This window comes from Hoplias malabaricus, chromosome 2, assembly GCF_029633855.1.
Source record: "Hoplias malabaricus isolate fHopMal1 chromosome 2, fHopMal1.hap1, whole genome shotgun sequence".
NCBI lineage: Eukaryota > Metazoa > Chordata > Actinopteri > Characiformes > Erythrinidae > Hoplias > Hoplias malabaricus.
In genome coordinates this window covers 13,577,206-13,594,908 of record NC_089801.1, presented here as the reverse complement: position 1 = coordinate 13,594,908, position 17,703 = coordinate 13,577,206, and the positions used below count along the sequence as shown (strand labels likewise).

General features: G+C 38.0%; 1 protein-coding gene across 1 annotated transcript in view; it reads left to right on the top strand.

Moving 5' to 3' along the window:
• gucy1b1 (guanylate cyclase 1 soluble subunit beta 1) overlaps positions 1–17,703 on the top strand; it is a 35,327-nt gene that overhangs the window by 12,290 nt on the left and 5,334 nt on the right. Inside the window, exons 7-11 of the mRNA XM_066658698.1 lie at positions 382–498; positions 1,078–1,211; positions 2,673–2,870; positions 11,970–12,207; positions 13,960–14,100. Coding sequence (XP_066514795.1) covers positions 382–498; positions 1,078–1,211; positions 2,673–2,870; positions 11,970–12,207; positions 13,960–14,100 — 828 coding nt within the window. The remainder of the gene's footprint in view (positions 1–381; positions 499–1,077; positions 1,212–2,672; positions 2,871–11,969; positions 12,208–13,959; positions 14,101–17,703) is intronic.

Here is a 17,703-nt window from a genome sequence, read left to right as displayed (position 1 = left end):
ACTAAATATTTCAACATGCAAACCAGCATCAGTCACTGAAGTATCTGACCATTTTTCTTTGAATGAGGCTAGAATCATAGCTGTATTAGCAGATATTTGATAATAAAGTTGATGAATTTTACATTTTATCCACATTTAGCCATTACTAAGCCTAGTTATTAGGACTTATTTTTATTAAGCATCTATTGTTCTCACTTGAACTGAAAAAACTTAGGTGGCCGTCATAAATAGTTCACAACTGTCTAGGAAGAATCTTGTTTAATGTTGGAATATAGTAGGAACACAGACTATGGCTGCAATTGTAAGAAAGTACACATACGATGAAGCCGAAAAGTACTGCCTGCTGATTCTCTCTCTCCCTCTCTGCATGTGATTTCACAGCTCCAGCCTGGTGTGTGTAATCTGTCCTCTGTGTTCTCCTTGGTGCGGCCTCACATTGACTTCAGTTTCCATGGCATCCTGTCCCACATCAACACAGTGTTTGTGCTCCGGAGTAAGGTTAGCATGTCCAGCCATGTACCAGTCCAAGCCTGAGGAAACTGATCACCAACTTACTGTCCTTCTTCTTTTAGTGTTCTTTGGTCTTTAATGTTCTAGAGCATCAGTAATGATGTTTTAAAGTGGATTTCATCAAGATTATCTGATATTTCTGATAAATAGAGATGATCAGATCTGAAGAGGGATAACTGGGCAGGAAAAAAACATAAGTAGTCAGTAGTCAACATAAGTAGACTATTTAAGTATTGATCTATGCAGTTTAAAAAGAAGGACTGGAATGGCCTCGGCTGTCTCTGAGGAAAAACATGCTCACCACCACCCTCCTGATGTTTGAGGAGCTGTGATTGGTCGAGATTAACAATAGTCCAATAACTGGGTAGATAGTTTTCAAGTTGCACTGTATTATTTATAGAAATTACGGAATAAAATAACCATAATTAAAGTGACGAGTGATTCCGAGAGTTTTGGAGAATGATATTGCACATACCTTCCTCCACCTACTCTCATAGAAGCCAGGGATTGAAGCATTAAAGATATTCATAGGGTATGTGAATAAGGTGTGTATCTGTATGCCTGTAGGAAGGCTTGCTGAACGTGGAGACTGCAGAGTGTGAGGATGAGCTGACGGGAACGGAGATTAGTTGCCTCAGGCTGAAAGGCCAGATGATTTCCCTCCCTGAGACTGAAAACATCCTCTTCCTCTGCTCACCCAGGTACCTCGCTCAATTTTTTTACTGAAATCTGTCAGAAATGCAGCTACGCTTCCAGGTGCAAAAGAATATATGGCTCAACGAATATGAAAATGTCACCAATACGAATCTTCCAGAGCTAAGAAAAATCAGATTTATATTTTTGGCCAATATAATTTTAGCTTTTTCCGCTTCCTGGTGTTAAAAACTACTTTACTGTTTGTCATTGTCAAGTTATGTCAAATTGTCCAATATGAAATGTTTTGCCTAATGTAAGCAGCAATTTAAAAAAATGGTGAGGTTTTGATATGACAGAAATTTTTTTTATAAGTTTCAGTGAGTAATAAGCTGTTCACTTTTCAATTATTCTTTATAGCTCCTTCAAACAGAATACTTCATTTTTTCCTGCATCAGACTTTTTCTTTTGAAGTATAGGACATATTTTGTCAAGAAATCTGAAACAGCCCACATTCAGCAAATGAGTGAGCAAAGCCATGAGCATGTCCTGGAGATGATTTGAGAGTTTTTAGTGTGTAGTGTAGAATATTTAATATAATAATGTACTTGTATACAGCTACTGGGCTTAATGAAGCAGACAACCTTGAGCTGCTAAGAAGTTCATACGTAGTCACAAAAATATCTAACCAATGGTCTTATAAGACGTCTACACTATTGTTTTGACAAGTGCTTGTCTGTGTGCTTAAATTCATTTCAAAACCACAGTTAATATTAGAATTGGTACATGTTGAATAGGGGCAGACACTTTAAGTGAAACCATTTCAGTAATTGTTTGCTGTGCCTGTGGTCTACTGTACATTACCATGGAGAGTTATTTCACAGTTTTCATGTATCCACAGTGATCAGGCAGGATCTCTTCATGGTTATTGATTTACCACAGATTCTTCCATCTGAAAAAAATAGATCAAAAGGGTTCTATGTATTATTGAAAAGGGGATTTGATTCTAGTATTTAACAATAGTAGAATCCCTGTATAGAAATGTCCTTTAGAAAACATTTAGGAAAATGAAAAGGAAAAAAAGAAAAATATGTGTTTGCATTGTTATAAATATAATTACATGAATAATTTATTCTGCTAACTTTATTGGCCCTAAAGAAAATATCTATTGCCCTATTAAAGATGCTGTATATGAATTCTGGTCTGTTTTTGGTGTTCGTACTCAGGATATAATTTGAATGTGTTACAAATTGTTGGAATATGCTATATTTCTTTTGGTTCGTATGCCCAGTGTGGTTAAATTGGCAATGCACATGCATGAATTTGAGGAGGTTGGCACTTCTAAAGGAGCACAGAAGGGAGGAGTGTGTTTATTTTGTTGTTGAGTTCAAATATCAACAGTCCTTCTCCAGATATGTATAGAGCACCTTTAACCATGAGTAAGTTAATTTGACAGTGTTGTGTTTACTATGCAGAAGTCTAGTAGAGATTACTGAGCTTTAGCTTTCTTTTGTACATCCACTTTTCAGTGTAATGAACCTGGACGACTTGACACGAAGAGGTCTGTACCTGAGTGACATCCCACTTCATGATGCTACGCGTGACCTGGTGCTGCTGGGAGAGCAGTTCAGAGAGGAATACAAACTCACACAGGAGTTGGAGATCCTTACCGATCGCCTGCAGCACACACTTCGAGCCCTGGAGGACGAAAAGAAGAAGACTGACAGGTCAGACCCAAATCCCCCAGTCCTCTCTGTCACATAATGTGGTGTGATGTGATCATAAGCTGGCTCCTGAATGAAGCTCAGTCAGACCGTTTCAAAGAGTGTCTCTAAACAAATGATTATAAATGATGAATTATATAATATTATATAAATTATAAATGTGTCAGGCTAAAATAACACTGACAGATTAAATTTTTTTTCCTTTCTTGCATCCACGTGTGTAAAGATGGAAATGTGAAAGAAAACAAGGGAACAACAGAAGTTCATAAAGTGACTGAAAGATATAGAGAAAACATAAGCCCTGGTAGATGACTAAACAAAAAAAAATAAAAATAAAAACCCACAGTGAGAAAACAAAACTGCATAGTTTTAAAAGAATGTGAGACTGTCAAGTAGTTGTTAATGATGAAAGGAAATTTACAGATACACTTAAAAACTGTTGGTGTTTTCAGAAAATCGCCCTGCCCACAGATTGCAGATCTGAATATATTGGTATTAGTTGGAGTGATCGTGAGATACAGAGAATGCAAACAACTTCTAAGACGTAACACTGAAAAAAATGGAGAAACACTTCTCATTGGGTTTTTTTGTACAACTGAAAATAAGAATTGATGTTGGAATAAAGGTAATTATGTAAAATACACCAAATACTTAGAAAAACTGTATTCAATTTAATAATTGTTTAAATGCAAAATAGCTGGTTCAGGGCTAAGAAACAGCATTTGTAAATTACCCTACTCTTTTGATAAACCTTTTACAAACCTATCAAAATGATTTCGATACAATGAAAATGTGCAAACTGTAGCTAATCTCAGTGTGTGCCAGTTGTATCTGTTTTAATGCTACATTCTAGCAGTTGATTACCCAGCTGTCATGATGAACCTTTTAAAAATCAAACACAAGGATGTTATTATTCACGTTTCAACTCATGTTCCTGTCCAGGTTCGAAACAACTGCAGACACCTCTGACACTTAGCCTGAGTAGCTAGATAGCAAATGTGTCAAACACAGAACCTCCATGAACTTCCTGACAAGAAATATTTACAAGAACTGTCTGCAGATAAAGGTACTCCAGAGAAAGGTTGAGTAGGCATAAAAATAGACAGAATCCCAACTTTCTTCTGTTCATTTAGCTTTGTAACAGAAAGGAAGGAAAAAATCTGAGAGAGGATCTTCACTCTTTCATTCAGACTTCTTAAATTTAGGCTTAAATAAATCACTGCAGTCTTTTAAATACGTTCTTATCATTATACAAGTATATTGCTTACACCATGAGCAGAATAATGGGTGAAGACTCTGTGTCAAAACATAATCTGTAAAGAATGTCGGCCAAATGTGAATGTTTCATTACAGAGGTCAATTGCAACAGAATGTGAATCTAGACATACAGTGTTTAAAATAGCTTTCCAAAGTGTGATAAATGTACATAAACCAGAGTATTTGCATTGGTCATTAGTACATACACATATCTAACATGTGGCTTAGCATGGATGCTGTTTATAAAAAATTCTGCTAATGTACGCTCAGAGCCATGTACCTTTCCTCCTTATTTGGACAAAAGTGGTCATGCAATGATGCAAGCCTGCTATTCGTCTAATGAGTTTGTAAAATGATTGGTGCCTTGATTAAGCCAAATCTTACATCATTTGCCAGATATTTAACCCAGAAATTAGCCCAAGAGCTTCTATAGTAATTAATGGAAACTTATTACATGTGGATTTGCAACATGCAGTGTCTGTTCATTGTTGTTATATTTGAATTATATTAAGAAATATTATTTTTATGTTTAACTCTTAGAAATCATAATTGATATGGGCCAGTAGCCTCATTATGCAATGGTTTTTTAAGCATATAAAATAACCATTAAAGAAACTATAGGTTTTATGTTTACCATAAAATTACAGCTTTGAAGTCATTGTGATGCTTCACTGTCCTGTAATAGAGAGAATCTACTTGTTAAGTGTGATGCCACACATGATGTTTTGCCATTTCTGGGTCCAATTGTGCCTTTGGTCCCATGTCATACATTCATAAGGCATCTGTTTACCATTTGAATAAAGTTGAATATCTTAATCAATTATGGTATAATGGTAGAGGGGTCCATTAAAAGGAATAAATTAAACATAAAAAGAAGCAAAAGTGTCTTTGGCAGCACTTTTTGCACAATTGTAGCTGATCTTTGTGACCTGCCATGTGGACTGACTGTGCTGCTCCATTTCTGGGAGCAGAGGGGTTGCGGGGAGAGAGAGCTGCTGCTGCTCTGTCTCTGGGAGCAGAGACTGCGTAGAGAGAGCTATGTCTCCCGCAGCTCCGTCTATGGGAGCCGAGGAACCGCAGAGAAAGAGCTGTGCCTCCTGCGGCTCTGTCTCAGGGAGCCGCGGAGAGAAACCTGTGTCTGCTGTTGCTCCTTCTCTGGAAGCAGAGGGGCCACGGAGAGAAATGTGTCTTCCACTCATGGTCAGTCCTCGTGTCCTAACGAGTTGTCTAATATAAAGTAACTAAGGTTTGTGCAGAAAGTAGCTAGATTTGGTACTAGTAATTTTTTTTTCTTCTTAATAACTCGCTAGGAGGTCTAAAAAGTCACTAGATCTAGCGGCAAAATTACTAAGTTGGCCATACTGAACAGAGGTTTGGACCCAGACGTGAAGTTTCACAAGGTCGATATGTCACAACTTAACAATTAGATAGAGCCTCTGTCAGAAACTGCACTATAACTTTTGGGTTGAAAACTACACCACTTCCCCCTTGATTTCAGGACAGTGAATTTCAGTAAAAAGTGAATTTGCCTACACTTTGTAACTGTAGGGGGAGCCCAGGAGCAAAAAATGCCAAATCTTGCATAGTGTTCCTTTAAAGGCTCAAAAGCTTCTTCAAATAATGTAGTAGCTTTTTTCCTATGTAAAGGCTCAAAAGAACACTTCAGTTGGTAAATGATCTCCAAAATATGTATTACAGGACAATTTCACACTAACATTTTTGTTCAGATTTGTTTCCTAAGGTTTGGCTACTCAAAAGTGTCCATAGGTGTGAGTGTGTGTGTGTTGCCCTGCGAAGGACTGGTGCGCACTCCAGGGGGTGCTCCTGCCTTGCGCACAGTAATTCCGGGTAGGCTCCAGACCCTCCACCACCCTCAACTGGATAATCGGTTACAAACAATGAAGGAATGAATGAATGTTTCCTAAGGGAACCAAGTCTGATCCTTCTATTTCTTCTATGTTCAGAGAACTCCTAAAAGCTAAATATAATTCATTATGTACTTATAGTTGTAAAATGAACTTTATGAATATGGAGCTTATTACTGTTATTATAATTTAGTTCATTTCAAAAGTCATCTTATATAGAAACCATCAGAAATGTTCCCCAATTCTTCAGTAATCATTTACATTTCTGAGAAGCTGACAGATCCAAAAAGACCTCCATATCATCAACATACGCTGATGTTTTTGTTTTCTTTCCAAGATGGCCGATTTTCTTTTTGCAGCTCAGAAAATAAGCCTCTGCAGGGAAGCCACTGCTCAGCGTGTGTGTGTTTGGGTTTGTAGGTCTTTGTGTTTGTTAAATCTGATGGAAAACTCAGTATTTCACACCGTGGCCAAGACAGCAAACACTGACAGCTGTTCAGAGCTTTGAGCGCTGCATCACTGCTCAGTGGAAAAAGTTGAGTCCACAGAAACCCTGCGGTGAATTTAGCGGTGTGACTGCAGCCAGCGCTGTCAGCTCAAATCCGCCCAGGACTCTGGAAGAGCCACAGAGGAACAAAAAAGGCAAGCGTGATGTTTATGCTGTCACACGGACCATCAGTTTACTGATTTCATTGATTCAAGCGATTCCTTTATTGTCGTTATTTTGCTTTGTAGACTACTGATTGATTGCTTTATAAACCTATTCAATCTCACTCTAAGTTCAAGTATTATACTAAAAATATAATTAACAATACGTTTACCTGCAGTGTTCCATAGGCGTTTAATGACAACAACCTAGTCCTGGGCGCAAATCAATATATGATTAATTGATTATGATTAATGAACTGTTGTTTGCCCTCACAGTGCACTGCTTGTATTGTAAATATGCTCAAGTATTAAAGCTGGGATATGTTTTTCTAGTGTTCCTGAGAGCTTGTTCATATTTAGGGCAGCACGTTGGCGCAGCAAATAGTCTCACAGTCACACAGCTCCTGGGACTTGTGGGATTGAGTCTGTCTGTGAGGAGTTTGGTGTGTCCTCCCCATGTCCATGTGGGTTTCCTCCGGGTGCTCTGGTCTCCTCCCACAGTCCAAAAACACACGCTGGTAGGTGGATTGGCGACTCAAAAGTGTCCATGTGTGTGTCAACCTGTGAAGAACTGGCACCCCCTCCAGGGTGTTTTCCTGCCTCGTGCCCAGTGATTCTGGGTAGACTCCGGACCCACTGTGACCCTGAACTGAGACAAGCGGTTATAGACAATGAATGAATGTTCATATTTAATGATGTGATTGTGCTTCAGGTGTTGAAACAGACTGGTGGTATTAAATTTGGTCTCAGAAACCGTTTTTTGTCAGTGTTTACATTTGATGCCTTCAGGTCAAAACAAATCCAAATGACAGATTTTTTTTCTTTGGTACAAGCTGCTCGACTGGCCTTGTTGTTAGGTTCTCCTTCATTTTGCTTCCATGTGGCAGAATCATGTGACAACAAGCACAGTAGTATGGTTTGAAGGGGACAGTACATACTCTATATAGCCTAGGCAATATTACAATGATAAGAAATTCTAGATGTTGATTTTGATTAGTTTTCAATTAATTGCCCTGCCATACAGAAACCTTTATACAGCTTTATGCCATCAAGTGTCAGTTGCCTGCATGTGAGCAACGACAAAATATAAAAGCAACAAAATGATACCAAGGTGGGATAGTGGTGGTTAGCACTTGCTTCCTCCTATACATGTGAAAAACAGGCACATCTTTTCAAACTGCTACTAACCCTGCTCTGAACCCTGGAGAACAAAAACCGGCCATTTCTATATGTCAACAAATAAAGACATTTTTAGTAAAACCAATATTGGCAAAATCTTCATGCCGAAATGATTAAAAAACTATCCATAAAATTAGGCAGCAAGTTGATGGAGCTTTAAAACTCATGAAATTGTTAATGTCTGGTTCCTGTCACAGTACTGTGACCTCTTTTGACCCTGTAGACTGGGGTATCAAATCAATGATTGGTGTTTATGACTCAATTTTAATGACTGAAACATGTTTGTATGCATCTTAACCAGTAGTATCTGAAGAATGTGTTTAATACCCCTTTTAAGCATCTGCCATGAATGCTACAGCTGTTGCTAGTCAAAGCAGGATAAGATGAAGTAGAGTGGTTATTAAATATTTATGTAGCCTTAATTTGGCATGTCTCACATCAGGTTAAATTTATCATCCTGGAGCCACTAAGTATAGCTACTGTCATTAACAGACGGAGTGAATCACCATACATCTGAATCAACTCCTGCTATATGTGCAGGTTAATTTATGTGTAACCCTTCAAATCAACTGTCGCTATAACTTCTGCGAATATGTTTATACATGTGTGTGAAAGTCAACTAGACACTGTAATTACTTCTGATGACACAGGGAAAATAGAAACATCCTCATGTTCTCTGAATCTGACCGTATGCCTTTTGCTCTGAATCCTTCCCCTTAGGAGATTTATTTTTTATAACCTGCCTCGTCTGCAGTTTGTATTTGCAGAGCATCATGCACTTTGTTGTTTCCCAAAGCCCTGGACGCATGCTAACCTGTGATAACAGCAGAACAAAACTGCTACATGCCCACCTCGGCTAAACAGCCCAGCTTATCTTTGCCAGCAGCTTCTCTGGACTGTGTGCGTTTTCCCTGCACTCCTGCAAATTCCACAACCCAAATATGACATACAGCAACAGAAAGCTAGTCATTTCCTTCTGAATGTATACTGGGAGTGTTGGTATGCATACTTAGACAGGTGGAGAAGCCTGAACTGACGTGTGTTTTATCCCCTTCACTCCAAGAATGTAGAGGATCACACTGCTAATTAAATGTAAATGTTATGCAATGTGTAAAATATATACACAGGTCAAAAATGTCATGGTTTTCAACAGTTTAAACAAACTTTAATCTACTATATTGTATATAAGAATATATAGGATATTGCAGTTTTGGAATTTATGTAAATAACATTCCACACTTTATTTTTTTTTCTAATTTCTAATAAGTTGCAGTGTGTTGGGGTGGAACTGCAATCACTATACACTCTCAGAAAAAAAAGGCATAATTGGTCACTAAAGGTACAAACTGTGTAAATGTACCTTTAAAGGTACCTTTAACAGTGGTTTTAGAGTCCAGTTGTGTTCCCAAAAGGTACATTACATTCTCCAGAAGGAAGGTGAATATTTGTAATCTTTAATTATAGATCAGTGTAAAATAGGAGAACACAATATGAGTCCTGGAGATAAAATGGGGTGTATGAAATATGTACGAATATGGACCCCTGATGGTACCACCACAGTGACAATTTTACGTACAGTATATCCTCCAATTGCCTTCATGCCGTTTCTATCCTTGTTAATGCATTTCAGTGATCAGTTTAATGTCTGTTCAGTATTTAATTTGTCTGCACCTTGCATTTGGCGGCTTGTTTATTTATTTCAGATTTGCAAAATATTTGCAAGGATATTGTCACACCTCCAAAGTTCAGTGTAATTTTTTGCTTCTCTCAATCCAAATAATCCCATATTGAGTAAATGCTGAGGTCAGGGATGTAGGACATTATTGGGTCAGCAGCTTCTTATTTTGATTTGCCAATTTTTTATTTTTGCCTTTTTGGTCAATTTTCTTGCCCTTCATAATGGGATTCTTTAACTCAGCTTTCTTTCAGATCCACTTTACAGATTCAAGTTCTCACATTGCAGATATAGGCAGACATTATAAATATATATATATTGAGGTCTTGCATGGCTGTTAGAAGTTCCATTTCTACTTTATGTTTTTAATTCTAAAATTATGCGAATTATACGAAATGAAGTGTTTTATGGCACATTTGCACTGTACTCTATATGTGTTTTTCTCCAGTGTAATCAAATGTAATGCAACATTGAATTAAATTATTTTTAACGTATGCCATTTTAATCCTTATTTCTTTTTGACATTGAAATGTTTAGTTAGAAAATGAACAGAACATGCAAAAACATTTGTATGAGACTATATTTCAGTGGTAGTTATGGATTTAAATTCAAACCAATATAGCCACCATCATCCATCAAGGAGTCAGGTAGAATTAGCCTGGAGTCATTGTTTGAGCCACATGTGAGAACATGTGGCTGTACTTGTAGAATATTTATCATTTAGTGAGATTGAGCCGTAAGCCTAACTCTCCTGCAGAGCATCGTGATTTACATGCTGAAAGCATCCGCCACAAAACTAGATCATTGTAATGTGCCCTGTCTGCAGTGTGCCCAGTAATATGAATTCATTATTTAATGCATTTTGGAGTTTTGGAAGGGAGTAATAAGCCTACCTAAGGCGGTTTCCATAGCAACTCTCCCTGTTCTCCGGAGACCTGCTTCAATATGATGTGACTATAATCTAACCATGAGGGAAGATCCACGTCCTCGTAATGTTTGCAAACACTCGTTTGTCACAAAATAAATAAATAAATAAACCCCACCAGGCTCATTTCAAGCATGATGACTTCAAGCATTACCTCAACATGACACAATGGAATTCTACAAAAGCAGTCTCATTATTTTTGAACACCATTTTCATGTTCATGTCAGCACAGTGGGTGCATGAGGCAGATGTAGAGAAATGCCTGAATGTGAACAAACAACAATGGTCAAGGGGGTAATTAGGATAATTAGCTGTAGTCCTCAAGGATAATTAAGAGCCTTTGTTTTGCTTGTGCAAGGCTGAGCTACTTCAGATGGGTTCATTTATTTTGGGTCCAAATCAGGAAATACAGAGCAGAGGTGAACTCACAGTTGTAAATCTAAATCAGTTTTTTTCCATATTAGAAACACTGCTACAGTGATAGAGGTCTGGCATTAGTTCTGTCCCCTCTATATTAAGGCCTGGCTGATATATTATTTGGCAGATACTTTTGGCTGATATTGACCATCTGTATTTTTATTGATATCGGAAAAAATGAACCTAATCTTTAAAGGTTTGTTGATACGCCTTATGATTAGTGAATTCAACTTCTTTAGGGGACACCTATAATCTCCCCCTTTAAAAAGCTGCACACTTGCCTAAAGGTCACCATGCTTAATGTCAAGTGTGTGCAAGAGAGGTACCCCCCCCCCCCCTTCTCCAGTATTTTCAGTGATGAGCTATAGTGCTTTTATTTATAGTGTTTTTTATAGATTTTTTTTCCACTTCATGGTATCTACGCTACTTGACACTGCTCCTTTGCTTTTCCATCCATCAAACTGAGAACCTTAAACCGATTGCTTATTTAGTCACTGCTCACTCCTTGTTCCAAATCGAGCAGAGAAGGAACTAATCGTGATATGTAAACCTTGTAGAGCACTGGCCAGAGACACTTGGGAATCATGATGAAATGCAGACAACCTTCACAAACTATTCTTTGAATGTCCAAACTAGAATATAGATCACATTTGGTTTTATCCTTCTCGCAATGGCAGCTCATAAAAGTATGCCATGTTTTTTGAAGAAGTTCAAATACTCCCTTGATTGGTGGTCGACGCAAGAATTCAATGAGTGTGGATTGAAAAAAACTACATTGATGTGTCTGAACTGATGTGTGATGCTGTTTTCAGTCCCAAAAAATTAAAACAACATGAGAATACACAATGAGTTAACAAAACCTAACATTGATGTTGTTGTTTTCAAAGCCCATGGTTCCCATAAGAGACTAGGTACAAAGCAACTACAGCAGAGTAGAGATGCAGTGGAACGACCATGAATGTCACTATAATTAATGCCAAGCATCACAACAGAGTTATGACCCACCCTCCTCCATTCCATACATTTGGTGAAGAGTTAGAGTGTTTTTCATTCTCCAGAACATGCTCTGATTATAATTAAAAATATTATGTTCTATTTAAATGCTTTTTTTAAACATTTACCTTTCTGTGATTTAGGTTGCTGTATTCAGTGTTACCACCATCTGTGGCAAATGAACTGAGACACAAGCGTCCAGTGCCAGCCAAGCGTTATGACAATGTGACCATCCTCTTCAGTGGCATTGTGGGATTCAATGCATTCTGCAGCAAACACGCATCAGCAGAGGGAGCCATAAAGATTGTCAACCTTCTCAATGACATCTACACCAAGTTTGACATCCTTACAGACTCCCGGAAGAACCCTTACGTGTACAAGGTGAGACACAGGCAAAGCCAAGGTAGCAGTAAGTTTTAGCACTGTCACCAGCACTGTCACAAAAAAAAAACCTGTTTGTAACATCCACACTAATACATCTCAGCTGCCTCTTGTGTGACAGTTTCATATTACTATGAAATATGGAGCATGAAAAGAAATGGACATTCTGGAGTGGAGACATTTCACATTCTAAGGTCACAATGCTCAATGCCAAGGTTAGAGGGGCACAACACCCTAGGCATTCTGCTGTACAGCAGTTGAACTTCATGCTCTGGACTGATTGAACTCCATTCAGTTTCTTATGAAACTACATGAAATGGAGTGGCTTTTGTGATCCAGAGCTAATCATCCTGCCTCAACCATTGAGGGCAGCCTTGGCCTGATGGTTAGAGGACCAGTCTTAGTATTGGAAGGAACATCCAAACCCTTTCCAAGTGCCGGGGACTGCTGCCTGCTGCTCTGGGTGTTCACAGCCCTTAGTGCACTAGTGTGTGTGTGTGTTCACTGCCACAGATGGGTTAAATGCAGAAGACAAATTTTGTTGTTCATTGTACAATGACAAATAATTGCACGTTATCATTATCAGTACCTGACCTCACATATAGTCCTAAAAATGTCCTAGCATCTTAGGTACAGTCTTCTCAGAAGAATAGAATTTGTTATTGGAGCCAAAGGAGGAAAAACTCCCTACAGATTTCAGAAGAAGAAATATTGAGTTAGCAGCTGTCCACAAGCTTTTATTCATAGTGTATTATACAATTAAGGCACACAAACAGATATATTGTAATCTGTTTATGTGGTTGATTGATACGTATCACACTGCAACAACTGCTGTAGATACCATGTACTTTCCAGAAAACAAGGGTTGGCCTCAGTGATTTACACGCTAGGCTTTCAGACAGGAATGCACTTTAAGAAGCTGAGCTAACGGACCTAAATGGCAGGCTTGGATTTCAAGGCTGGCTCTCCAAAAAAAGCAATATTTACTTTTGGACCATCTGTGTCTAGGTGGTCCTGAGATTTTTACTGTCTCTCGAGGGAATGGGCTCTCAAAGATGTGTGTTTAAGCATATGTCTGTGGGTTATTTGGTTGTATTGCGCAAAAGAGGACACACAGGGGTTGACTGTTAAAGCTTACATCGAGAACGTAATGTGTGGGCAATTGGGCAGTTGTTAATATACTTGTACTTGTTTCAGTAACTTTCATCCAGTTTTATTATACTTCAGTCCATGAAATGGATTTGTTTTGACATTGCAATATCAAGGCAGCAGTTTTAGGGAAAAATCTAATGTACACAAATGCAAAGACGAAACATATATAAACAGAATCCAGAAACACTACCTCCTTCTCTTGGCCCAAAAAAATGGACTGAGGCGAAGTACAAACATGTCCTGTGGTCAGATGATTCAACATTTGAAATTCTTTTGTGAAATCAATGATGCAGATTCTTTTGTCCATATTTTGCACTGATTACACCAGTGTTGTCCTCTAGAAAAGGTGCTAAACTAGTTCAGGCCCATTGAAAACATTTGCCGCTACTAGAGGTTGAATAGCTGACATCCTATATCAAGCAAAAACTGGAAAACATTTCCCTTTCAGAACTACAGCAATTAGTCGCCTAAGTTTCCACAATGTGTTGTTAAAAGAAAAGGTGATGCGGCACAAAGATCAAAGATCTGGATCAAAATCATTGCTATAAAAGGTGTAATATATCAAATGCTTTGCTGAACTTTAAAATTGTTTCTTGACAGGTGGAGACTGTTGGTGACAAGTACATGACAGTGAGTGGCCTTCCAGAACCATGTACACACCACGCCAAGTCTATCTGTCACCTAGCCCTGGACATGATGGAGATCGCTGGGCAAGTGAAAGTGGATGAGGAACCTGTACAGGTAACAGCTTCAGAGACACATCCACTGTAATAAATCAGAACTGGAGGTATGCTTTCTGTGATATACACATACATTAAAACTTGTAAGTCACAGTTATATCTGTACAGATACTTTTCATTAATTTTCCAAAACCAACAAAACCTCTCACTGGCACTCAAACAACACCAAAGGGGCCTCAATAAATGCTATTTGGTTAGTTGAGCCATATCTCAGTTATTATATCTTATTTATTCTGCAATGGTTTAATAAAAAACATACATTTTGTAATGTTCTTTTTAATATTCCATAAGAAATACTTTTTTCACTTTTAAACTTCATTAATTAATTCATTTATTTAGGCATTTAAAAATTTTGTAATGAACTAGAGTACATATCATTAAAGTCAACATGCCCACTGCCAGGGATCAGCTAGCAGGGTATATAAAGCCCCAGCAATGGACTGTACAGCTAGCATGTTTGCAGTAGAGTAGGGCTGATGAGAAACAATGATTTTGTCACACAAAGTAGATAGAATAGTTCACAAATTATGTACTTGACCATAACTACTATGAATGTCCACAATAATCAGATGGCGGTCCAAACACTACAATTGTTTCTTAAAATGTGATTCATTGTGTCTCATTCTGAGATGCTTGGTACCAGGGGTCTATAGTGTTTAAAATATCTTTGATGCAGTACTTCATGACTTTAGCTAATAAAGTATTTATAGTTTATCTGGACATGGGCTTGAACTACAGTAAAGCATAACCGGAAGGAAAAGAAACATCCCTGTACCATTTAGAATTAATATTTCATATCCTTAAAACTTTGGGCAGTGTTTTTTTTTTTTTTTAGGAATTTGTTTGTGGAATGTATGCATTTAAAAGTAAATTTGGCACAAACTTACTGTCTTATAGGATTCTACAGTAATCAAATAAAATAGCCTTTAGAATATCAAAATATTGTGCAAAATATAATAACTTTGTTATTCTTACATTTACATTTACATTTATGCATTTGGCAGACACTTTTATCCAAAGCGACTTACAAAAGAGGATCTAACATTCGAACTACAGCACAAATTATACAAAATACCTTACATTAAGTGCAATATGCCAGGAAGTAATAAGTGCATTAAAGAAAGACATTCAGTGCAAAAGATACTCTCGGAAGAGCTGGGTCTTCAAGGATTTCTTGAATGCGGAGAGGGTTCCTGTTCCTCTGATAGCGCTTGGAAGCTCGTTCCACCAGCGTGGTACCAGAGATGAGAATAGCCTCCACTGACCTGTACGGGGGGGTTGGCCGTGTTAGTTGGCGCTCCTTTGAGGAACGGAGAGGGCGGGTGCTAACATATGGTTTTAAGAGTCTATTGAGGTAGATGGGAGCAAAACCAGTGAATACTCTGAAGGCCATCATCAGTGATTTAAATTTGATGCGAGCAGCTAAGGGTAGCCAATGCAGCTCAACTAATAGAGGTGTGACATGTGCTCTTTTAGGCTGGTTGAAAATCAAGCGTGCTGCAGCATTCTGGATCATCTGTAGCGGTCTCACAGCACAGGCCGGAAGACCTGTCAGGAGGGCGTTGCAATAATCTAGACGGGAGATTAATAACGTCTGAACAAGGAGCTGTGTTGCATGTTGAGTTAGGTATGGCCTAATCTTCCTTATGTTGAATAGGGAGAAGCGGCACGATCGATCTTACAAGTAACCTGGTATATATATTTTTTAGAATACATTATGAAACATGATCAGTTTCGTTTTTTTCTATCTCTTAGGTGGGTGAGTTGTAAAAAATAAGCAATGATTTTCCTTGAATTTTGTTTAGGGTTGTGCTAACTTCTGAAGTTGTGATCATTTTCATTTGCATTAACAACCCTAATAAGAAAAGGCTGTTCTGAAAGGCTGCTCCATACTTTGTGTCATTCAGAAAGCTATATGTGTTAAAATTAGTATTTAGTGTTTAGTGTTGTCACAAGTGTCAAAAATGAGTGTACTACAATATACAATATGGTAACAATGGACACTATTTTCCTTGTCATGTGTGGAAAATATTGGCTCTGTCCCAAATGGTACCTTGCTCCCTACATATTGCACTTCACAGATAATACACCCAGAGAGTACACTAAATGATAGAGGGATATGAAGCTTTTATTGAACATAAATGATTTTATTATCTGTTATAAAACGCAAAAAGCAGGAATGCTTATTTTCTGAAATAAAGTGTGCACTATGGAACGTGGAGGGAGATAGAATCAAAAAGACAAACAGTGTTGCGGATGCATTTTAGTATGGTGTGTGTTGTCATAGCAACAGTTCATCACATCCTGTTAGTAAATAACAGTGTAGTATGTTAATACTTTATTTACTAGCCTGCCAAACTCACACTTTTAGGATTAGTATATAGTATATAGAGTATAAGTATGTAGTAAACAATTGGGACACAGTTCTAATACGTTAAAGATGAGTGGGTGGGGCTAACCTGCTTAATTTTTTTGTCGTAGCTGTCCAATAAAAAAAACGTATCTCCAACAGTAATTTTACAGGAGAAAGTAAAAAAAACTTCTTAATTTAAGTGGATTCAGTGTAAAAAGAATTTTACTCCATGTATTGGAGCATTTCTATTTCTCCGTTCATCATGAAATTTTCAGTGTGAAAGATCAAATGATGTAGTAAACCAAAAATCAACAAAATGGAGGTGCATGTTTTTCTATGGACAGAAACAATATAGCAGTTGCAGGCTTTGCAATTTTCCATTATGAAGATCCTTTAACACAACTACAATATAATTTAAGTGTATTCCTCAGGATCTATCAAGAAAAACTTAGCTGCACTCTTACACAGCAGTGCCTTATAAAACAACCCAGGGGCTTATATAAACCTCTTTATGGGTTGCCAGTACTGGTCAGTGTGACGAGCTGTTGCTATGTCACAGGGTTGAGGACCATTGGATGTTGATGACACACCGATTAGTTGGATAATTGGGTGGCACCGCAGAGAACAGGCAAGTTATTTATCCAATCTGTCGTGCGTCTGTCTCTTTTTTCCCTCTTCCCTCACAGTCCCTCTCTCTGTGCCCCACTCTCTCTCTCACTGAGGAAATGTCGCACATCCCCAGCTGGTTGAGAATGACATGCAGAGCTGTTGGAGATGCCCTGCCAACAACTACTCTGCTTATGTCACATTCTGTAGACCTACATAGTAAAATATCAGGCAAATTTAGGTCAAATGTGAGCAGATTTATAAAGTCAAATGCAATAAGCTGAACATTCTAGTAGAGTAATAACATAATAGCTTTGATCAGACTCGTATTAAACTGATATTTCAATGTGAAATCAATTTCATATAGTTTTCATCTTTTTCCAAACATAGTCAGTCAGTGAAGATATATCCCTCTTAGTTTTGAGGCCAATGTAACAAACAAATATTGGAAGTTTATACTGATCAGGTAGCGTTTTCACACATCTACACTGCACAATGTATGGATTAGTAACACCGACCTTGCATCTGCACTCATTGTCCATTTTACAAGCTCCCCTGACCACAAATGAGCACTTTGTATTTCTAAAAATAAAGACTGTAGTCCACTTATTTCTCTGCATACTTTCCCCATTTCACTCTGCTCTT